The 9,504-nt window shown below is 42.6% G+C and overlaps 1 protein-coding gene across 4 annotated transcripts; it reads left to right on the forward strand.

Annotated features, from left to right (window-relative positions):
- Nucleotides 1-338: 338 nt before the first annotated feature.
- On the forward strand, nucleotides 339-9,079 carry Fam217a (family with sequence similarity 217 member A). Of its 4 annotated transcripts, none has more exons than XM_051194450.1 (7): nucleotides 339-493; nucleotides 1,482-1,578; nucleotides 3,340-3,421; nucleotides 3,540-3,553; nucleotides 4,271-4,345; nucleotides 4,427-4,497; nucleotides 7,620-9,079. In XM_051194450.1, exons 2-7 carry the CDS (start codon nucleotides 1,516-1,518, stop codon nucleotides 8,767-8,769), a joined length of 1,455 nt encoding a protein of 484 aa, XP_051050407.1. In that variant the 5' UTR covers nucleotides 339-493; nucleotides 1,482-1,515; the 3' UTR covers nucleotides 8,770-9,079. The 4 variants fall into 4 exon arrangements, with proteins under 4 accessions (XP_051050407.1, XP_051050408.1, XP_051050409.1 ...); XM_051194451.1 differs by having other exon boundaries at nucleotides 340-493; nucleotides 4,430-4,497; XM_051194452.1 differs by lacking the exons at nucleotides 339-493; nucleotides 3,540-3,553.
- The last annotated feature ends 425 nt before the right edge of the window (nucleotides 9,080-9,504 follow it).

The following is a 9,504-nucleotide window of genomic DNA, read 5'->3' on the forward strand; positions in this document are numbered from 1 at the left end:
GCCTGAAAGGTCCCAGAAAAATTAAGGTGGCCTGAGAAGGATCAGCAGTGACCTAAAATACTCCAGAAGTTTCCCATCTGGGCTGAGAAGGACTAGCAAAGCCCCGGAAGCCTTGGGGAAGGCAGGGTGGAGCAGGGACCCCTCAGGGGATGGGCACTGGGGATGTCAGGTAGGCTGAGCTGCCCTCAAGGCTAGTGGGACTTGGGGCAGCGCCACCGCGGTCCTGGCGTCCCTGCGACCCCAAGAGGCTCTGGCCTGGGTGGAACGTGGAGCGGCGCGCGGGCAGCCACGCTCCAAGGTAGTTGCCAGGCGACGCGTCCTCGTGGCCCGGCCTGGCCCGGGTGCGACCCCGCCGGGGGCGCCCGCGGCCCGCAGCCGCCCTCTCCCTGTCCTCCCTCCGCAGGAAGGTCGAGGCCCAGCCGGCGCCCGCTGAGCTGTTGGTGCCGCACCAGGAATCCGCAGGCCAGGACACGTGGATCTTCGAGGAGGACGAGTAAGAGCCCAAGCCACCCTCAGGGACTACCTGCCATTCTGGGCTACGAAGCCCAGCACAGCCAGGAGGGAAGGGTGATCTGCCTCCCTGTCCACGGGAAGCTAAGGCTGCAGACCCTGGGCCGAGGTCACTGAAGGTCTCCCTGTTTCCAGCCCTTCCTGTGGTCCTGGTGCCTTTCATGGGGGCACAAATCTGAGTGATCCTAACGGTGCCTGGCTTCTTAGCAGCCTGCTGCTTTCTGCATCTTTCAGCCCCAGAGTCTGCATGTATATTGCAATGGACTGGGTAGTTTGTTGGTTCTTAAACTACCTGAACTATAAATATTCCCTGAAGACAACACTTTGTAAACCGTTAGCTACTGGCTACTACACTGGCTTTTAATTTTTCTAGTTGTCCAAACCTTAATCCAGTGATTGCATTAACAGATAGCTCTATGTCTAATGTGTTTATCCGAAATACTACCTATGGGGGGGGGGGGATTTTAGATACCAAGTATTTTGGTATTGGAAAATGCCTGGCCCTCTGAGCCTTTTAGTGAAATACACATAGGATTCCCGGCCCGCCTATGTGTAAAAGTCAATTTTGCTTTCAGGTGGGGCACATTTTGTTTTGAATAAGTAAAAGCAGGCTTGGAACCTGTTTTTAAATTTGAGGTAGCTCACTGTATTTGCCTCCTCCCCCAATAGTCTTACATCCTATCTGACATCTGGCTTTCATTTCCTAATATCCTGCCAGCCAGATCTTGCCATTTATTTTTGTCTCCTCAGGGTGTCAGTCTGGCTTGCCATTGTTTCTAAGGTTACATGGGCCCCTTCTCTGCTTTCTAAGCTTTTTAATGGTTGCTACTGCTGCTGAGATTAAAACCCAAGGTCTTTGACATTGAGCTACACTTCTAGCCCTTCTAAGCATTTTTCTTAACAAAACTCAGGCTTCTTTGTACATAAAATGAAAAACCTTCCTCTAAGTGTGCCTGTTCTACAATGTGTAGGACTTCAACGGGACAGAAGAGCAGCTCCAACAAAATGGGAAGGAAAAACGATGAGAACTGTGACACCAACCTGCATGTGTCAAGCGCCCCTCAGGAGGTACAGAGCTGCTCCTGAATTTGAAACTTTGGATGGCAGGGAGAGAGCTCCAGGGTCCTACTGTGCTACTGTGGGGGTAACTCTGCTTTTGCTCTGTGAACAGTTTCTGCTGAGCTTTCGCCTTACTGAATTTTAGTGAACAAAAACAAACAAACCAAAAAAAAAAAAAAAAAAAAAAAAAACCCTGTTTTTAACAAATAGAAACAATCTCATTAAGAAGGTTGGCACCTAGTTATCTATTAGGCAATGCTCTCCTTATTTTCTCCCATGTATTTTTGTTACACATCAGTAATGGTTTTTGGTATACCATACAGCCAAGCCCCAACCCTGGAGAAATTGGCAGGCGGTCTAGTCTTCTTTACCATTTGGCATGTTGGTTGTGTGTATAAACAGCTCTGTTTTCTCAGTGTCTATTCCCCATTTCAACACAAGGACATGTTTTCCCCACGTGTGACATTTCAGATACCACTGTCCCAGGAATACATAGCCCAAAGAAGGGTGAGCACCCACTGGGCTCTTCAAAAATGCCAATAGCTGGTCCTCACCTTTGTCTTTTTAAAGGGAAACTGTATTCTTTATTTGTATGTGTATTTTGCCTGCATGTATGCAGGCAGTGTCTATACAGAAAGAAAAAAAAGGGGGGGGGTCAGATCCTCAGGACTGGGATGACAGACAGTTGTGAGCTGCTAGGAGTTAAATCCAGGTCCTCAGGAAGAGCAGTCAGTCAGTGCTCTTAAACCCTAGTCACCTCACAGTCCCTCATCCTCATCTTCCTCAATTAGAAGCTATAGTGTTTTTTCCCAGTGCTTAAGACCAAATACAAACCTTAGGCATGATACTCAAGTGCTCCAAAACCAAGTCACATCCTCTACCCTCAGTTACTTTTTTGAAAGCCTCCCCTCCTCCCAGGTGATTCTCATAGAGACTGACCTTATTTATACTACTCCAGACAGCAGAAAATCCTTAGAGATGGATAGTCTGCAGCCTCCTTTACACACCCAAGCACCCATCCTACCAGGAGAAACCTCTCTGTGGGTAAATTAAATCTTCACACTGCACTGAGGCATATTTCTTCTCCCACTGCATAGAGATATTGCCTAGTAACACCTAACATTTCATTTGCTTAGCGGTTACCAGAAAAACTTTTTCTCAGCTAAAGTGCTTCATCACTCTTTTCCAGAATGAAGTATTGGAATCACCTTGTATACTCACCCTAGGTTTCTCCCAGAACATCTGCCCAATCGTAGATACTGGCACTTTTCACTTACTTTTGGCTTTCTTTGGAATATTTGCTATGTGTTTCCTAACACCTGGAATCCCGAGTAAGCAGGGAATGTAACACAAGGATGGGTGCTTTCCTGTCAGTGATTGATGGGAGATGCTGCAGGCTGCCAGATCTGGCATTCAGTGCATGATACCTGATGGATGGACCATCACATGCCAGTGAAACACTGACCAGGGTGTTTCATTATAATTTAAAAACCTGTATTGAAACCTGCCTGGCACTATTTTTTTTTTTTTTTTTTTTTTTTTTTTTTTTTACAAAACCAATATTGTAAACGTCTTTCCATTTCCCGCCAAACAAGCTGGTAAGGTTTGTTAAGAGGAGGTCGTATGCTCCTTGGAGATATGCTGACTGCCTTTGCAGAGAAGGCAGAAGGTGCTCTCTGTCAGCATTTACCCAGGGAATATGTAAAGTGGTATATTTGGGCTTTTAAACATCAATACAAACTTTATCCTTTAAAATGAATATTGTTTTAGAATCTCTCTCCGTGGAACTTGAATCCGGAAGAACCCCTTGCCGAAAACGAAAGCCTTTCGCCTGGAAAGGATGGTGCGGCAGGTAGTGAGAAGCCCTGGATGTGTATATTATACCACAAGAATCGCACAGCTTAAAGGATTTCAATTCTTAACCTGTTTTATATAACTATTAATTGACATTTTTATATACATTCTTTCAGGCAAAACTAACAAGGTAAGGATGTTGGCTTAAAGTACCTCATAAAACATATTCCTTGAAAATTGTTTGCATGCTCTTTCAATTTTTTTTCTTTTTCAAGGCGAAATTTGAAATATTATTTCCAGAGAGTTCTTTAAACAAGTCAAGACCTTTGCCATTTTACAGAGTTATAAATTGGTCGTTAATTACTATTTGAATGAGTCTGGTAATACAGGCTTGTAATCCCAGATACTTGGGAGGATGAGGCTCAGAGGGATGTCTATGATATAGTTAGTTCAGGATTTGCTTGAGCAACTTAGTGGCTGAAGATAGAGCTTCGTGGGAAAGTACTTGCTTAGCATGTGTAGTCAAGGCCCTTTTCAACCTCCAGTATCACAAAAGAAAGAAAAATAAGATTTTTACATTAACTTCTCTCAGTCTAACAAAGCTGTAAATTGAGCTTGGCAGTGATAAACAGTTTTCTAGTTGTTTTCAAAAGTAAAGTAACGTGTGGCTTTAAAATGTCTTGAAGCATTCAAAATGCTTAATATCCTCTTTTGTAGTAAAAACAATCTTTCCATGTACCCTTTATATTAACATGTGAAATGTTTAACTGTAAAAGTAATATCAGTGGTATCTAAGTCTCATTAACAGTGCCCAAAACAGCAGAAAGTTGGGAGTACATTGGACTTTACTTAGAATATGAATAGCAAACAGGGTTGTGTTGTATTCAAGTCTCCTGATGCCTTGTAGAACCATCTGGAAGCTCCAGCAGAACAGCTGGTGTTGCAGCTGACTGTACCGGAGCATGCTCACAATAGAACACAGGTGTGATTTCTTCCTCACTCTTCAACTTCTGCTCTTGAAATTCTCCAAGCTTTTAAACATCATGTGTACTTTTTGTATTAGCAGAACAGTAACCAAGGGGTATTTCAGCTATGGAATTCTCCTGTCAATAAGGGAAGTACCATGGATAGCAGGTAAGGCAAATGTCTACATATTGTTTTTTGTTTGTTTGTTTGTTTGTTTTGTTTTGTGTTTTTGTTTTTGAGATAGCGTCTGGTCTTGCTGTGTAGGCTTGGCAGCCCTTGAACTCAGAGGTCTTCCAAGTGCTGGGATTAAAGGCATGTGCCACCAAACCCAGCAGGAATTCCACTGAAATAAATTTAAATATACCTATTAACTACTTGAGATACAAAGATCAAACACAACCAGGAAAAAAGGTATCCTATGCAAATAATAGGCAGTTATAGAAATTCACTCTAAAATAGCAAGTGGCTACAGACAACACAAAACAGCCAGTGTATTCGTACTGAACCTTTACAGTGAGGCTTAGATGGATTGAGCTGGGCTTCTTATTGGAGGGAAAAGAAATGTGGCACAAAAATAGAATTCTCTATGCCAGGAACTATTAATTCCATCCATACAAACTCATCTAACTCTCTTACAAGTTGACTCTCTTACAAGGTAGATTGCTGCCGGCATTTCTCTTTTACAGAACCCTGGGGTAGGGTGAGAATTAAGATGCTTGCCAGAGTCACACATTAGTGGTCGTAGAGCAGGATGTGGACACAGCTGAATGCAAGTTCACAGTCATGACAGTATCCTGTCAGACCTTGGCTGGGTTTGAATGCTGGTTTTCATGTTCATTTTATTCTGTGTTAGCAGCCAGACTGCAATTCAGATTAGTAATGCGTGATTAAGACCTTTCACTGGGCACTGCCTTATGTCACTTTACACATGGAGTATTCCTCATTAATGGCCATCTTGAGTTCTTCTCTTTAATACAAGTATAACAATAGAGTGATTCACCAGGGAACAAGTATCATTCCCTGGTCAGAACACTTCCTGAATGAACCCCAGAGTAGAGCCTTATGTTTAAGCTCCAGGAGGCAACCAGGATGACAGGGAATTGTAGTCCTAATGGAGTGGCAGTGCTGAAGGAGATAGAAAAGCTTACTTTCACCAGAAAGAACTCTGCTAGGAACAAGAATTTCAGGATAGAGGTCAAATGAAGGTCACTGCATCTTAACAGAGCAAGTACCACCACATGTGGCAACATGGTACAATGGTTAAGACTTGGCATGCAGTACCACCACTCACAGGGGTGTGACTTTGCCACTCTCCACCAGTGAAATTAAAGAGACTCGTTTGGGGGTGTGGTGAGGAGTAACCAGCAGGACTGGGTTTGGTACCCAGGTTTTAGATACTGTGTAGCCTTTCATTGTAGAGATAGGAGTTTGGTGTCATGAAGTATTTTAGTAGTTTTCTCTTCAGCATAGCAACAGGCAAAGACAGTGAGTGACAAGTAACAATAACTTAACCTTTAGTTTGTAGCAGTGTTTAACGTTCAGCCTTAAGAAAGTCTTGCTTCTCAGAGAAGCCCTGAGATGGGCTTGGAGAAGATGCCCCCTCCATGCTGCTTTCTCTAGTGCTGAAGGCTTCCCCTTCTGATGTTCCTCTCTCATTACTGTACTTGCTTGGGCTCCTATCTGTTAATATTTGCAGATTGCAAATGATTTTCCGGTTGGTGTTTCAAAGGCAAGGTGGCATTCCCAGTACTTAGCTAACTGACCATTTTATCACTTTGGCTACAATGAAAGTATTTTTTAAAGACTTAGATTGTTATTTTTATTAAATGTTGAACCTAAAAGAACCAAGAAGCCTTTGAGACTACATACCAAGTAGGTGCATCAACGTTTTCAATGTTAGTATTTCTAATTATTCCCCTACCCAGTGTGTGTGTGTGTGTGTGTGTGTGTGTGTGTGTGTGTGTGTGTCACTGCTGTTCAGGCTAGAGTCAAATGCTTAGGCTCAAGCTCTCTCAATGCCTGAATTTCCCAAGTAACTAAGTCTACAGGTGGGCATTGCTGCTACCTACTCTCTAGCTGTCTTTAAAATAAGCAAATATACAAATGACAAGACAAAATCTAACTAGAAACCCAATGTCCTAATGTCTGGCTCCCCCAACCCATTTTTCTGTATTACTTTCCCAGTATTATTTCAATATAATTCCTAGCAATATTAATCCTAAGAGGGCATCATAAGAAGAAAGTTACCAGGGGCTATGTCTAGAATGAATTTTATTTGACAAATACTGTTGATTTCATTGTTTGCTAAAATATTTTTTAAGTGTTTAACATAGAAGTCTTTGTCATAAGTTAGGTTATATACATTCTTTAAAAGTTTCATCTGCTTTGAGGTCACTAAGTGTTTTACTGTCATTTCAGAGCTACTCAAAGCTACAGGCATTCTCTGGTATCCTATTAATAAATACTTAGCCATTTTAAGTGAATACATAGAACAACAGTTAACCATCTTAAGAAATCATCATGGGCTTAATTGTGCTTGCCTATCAGGTTTTTGTTTGTTTGTTTTTTATGTATACCTTAAGACATTTACATCTAATTCAATTATACTTGGAAACTAACATTTTAGAGGTAGCTGCATACATGAATGCTGTTGGGAACTAAACATTAACCTATCTTTGATAAAGGTTACTAATATTTGAGAAGTTTCTGTACCCTATAAGCCCCACCGATGAAGTAATCCAAATCAAACCAAATCAAACTGAATTAGAAAAAGCCCATGTTTGATGGATATAACACTTCTGGATAGCCTTCCAGCCCCCCCCCCAGGAGATGGGAAAGACAGACCAGATAACCACGAATATATTTATCTATTTTCTGGGGGGGCAGTTTAAATACCCTGTGGGAGTGCTTCGGAGCATCATCATTTGGCGGGCTTTCCGAGATGCAGCAGAGTTTAGGGGGAAATATGGGAAGGGGGCTTGGGTGGAACTTCCACCAGAACAATATTCTTTTTAGAGATTTTTTTTAAACATATGTATGTGTGCCTGCATGTATGGATGTGTGTCATATGACTGCCTGGTGTCCATGAAGGTAAGTAGAGATCACTGGATCCACTGGAACTAGAATTATCAATGGTTATGAGCCACCATATAGGAGCTGGGAAATGAGAACCCAGGTCCTCTCCAAGAGCAAGTGCTCTGGATTGCTGAGTCACCTCTCTAGCCTCATCATTTAATAGTATTTTAATTCTAGTCAACAAGCCTCTAGTTAATTCTTTTATTTTTTTTAAGGGAATTCAAAAAATCTTCAGTGGAAACTGGTTTCAATGTACCCAACGGTCCCAGGCTCTTCACTCTAAACCACTCATTAACAAGCATTCCGGGTTTGACAGACATCAAGCAAACAAGTCCTTATCCTGGACAGTTGATGCCAGCAGGTCTCTGCTGGCCCTATGCTGATGGAGACTTTCTTAAGGACAGAAATGAGAACTGGAATTTCAAATACAGAGACGGCAGTGTGGAAGACAATGTCACAGATGAGAGTGACTTATCAGAAAATGAGAAAATGAATGACTCCTTGCTCAGCTATTTTAAAAAGATGGACCTGAACTTAAAGCCAGAAACAATAGAACACATGGAGAGGTCTTTCACAGAGGAAGCAAATGGAGTGTCTGTATATGCTGATTTTCTCCCTGCTCCTTTCAACACTTTGGACTTGCACAGATTTGCCCTCTCAAAATGTGAAACATGGAAGGCAGTAGTGGACCCTCCAGAAAGCTCCATTGAGCGGTTAATAATTCGTTTATTGGAACTGGAAAGATTACAACATATGACCATACAGAGAGAGAAGCCAAGGCTACAAAGCACTTTCTCAGTGTTTTCAATGGCAGAACGACCTTCTTCCTCCAAAGCCATTGCACTAAAAGCCAGGCCACCAAAGCTTCCTGACACATTGCCTCTGCAAACCTCTAGTGTAGACAAGAGTAGAGACAAGAGAAAAAATTGCAGTTCTGGCAAGCCAGAACAAAAATGGAATTGCAGTAGTTCTGGCAAATGTAAGTCGAACTCTAGACCATCGCCAAAATGTCCATCCACTGCAAAACAGAGCGTTGCGGCTCATGACGACTTTAAGAATTCCAAAAGCTCCATTTTAAACCCGTGCCAGGAACTCCCACCCAAACCTACTACAACCCAAGCAACTCAACCACTGGCTAAAGTGGTCTCAACAAAATGTCTTCCACCAAGGTCCCCTGTGCCGGTTTCTCCCATACCCCTGTCTTTTCCTGAAACTCCAAAGGAAGAAACTAAGGCACCAAGGACCAAAAAGAAACTTCACCGAAAAAGCATACTACTGAATAGACCTTTCTACATCCAGAAGCAAAACCGCTTATCACCTTCACTTATAGCCAGGGGCAAGTGCTCACCCACTGACCAAAAATAGCTTCCATACACCTCAGTGTGAGAAAATCTATTCCGTAAAACCCAGCAAAAATATGGTTTATCATTGAGAAACAGGTATTAGAAACAAAAACCACCTCACCCTTACACAACATGATATGGGGTCGAACTCATGACGTCACTGCTGTGTCTATATGCAGCCAAAGGCTTCCTCACTGACATATTTGACAGTTCTTTGTATCTTGTACTTCAAAGAAATGTCTCATTTAGTAAAGCAAATTATTCAGACGACTTTTTTTTGTGATTGTTTTCCAGTATGATTCCATCATCAATAAATGGTACATGTTGACTTACTCTGTTGCAGTTATTGCTTGCTCTAAAATACAGTCAGGTAAGAGTTGCAGTTTCCTGAAGTGATTTTCTTAGTCCTTCCTGTAAGTGTTACAGCTCTGAAGGTCAAGAGATCCTGGCAGTTGGGGCTGAGGAATACCACAGTCACACCACACAACAGACCCCACACAAGAAATTTATTGGGGAAGACACAGCAGGATGGCTGCTCAAGAGAGAAGCAGCCCAGGCCTGGGCAGGAGGTGTGCTTTGTGTAGGGTTTCTTGGGGGAGGAGCTTCCCAGGATGTCCTGGGATTGATGGAATTTGGGATTGGTGGAATTTTGTAGCCCAGTCTTGGGCTTTTTACTCAAGAGGCTGTGTCCAACCATTATGGCCCAGAGAATGTTCTGTGGGTGCTGCCTGGTGGTTTAATAAGGATCGGGAGAAAA

This window comes from Phodopus roborovskii, unplaced genomic scaffold, assembly GCF_943737965.1.
Source record: "Phodopus roborovskii unplaced genomic scaffold, PHOROB, whole genome shotgun sequence".
In the NCBI taxonomy this organism is placed as follows: domain Eukaryota; kingdom Metazoa; phylum Chordata; class Mammalia; order Rodentia; family Cricetidae; genus Phodopus; species Phodopus roborovskii.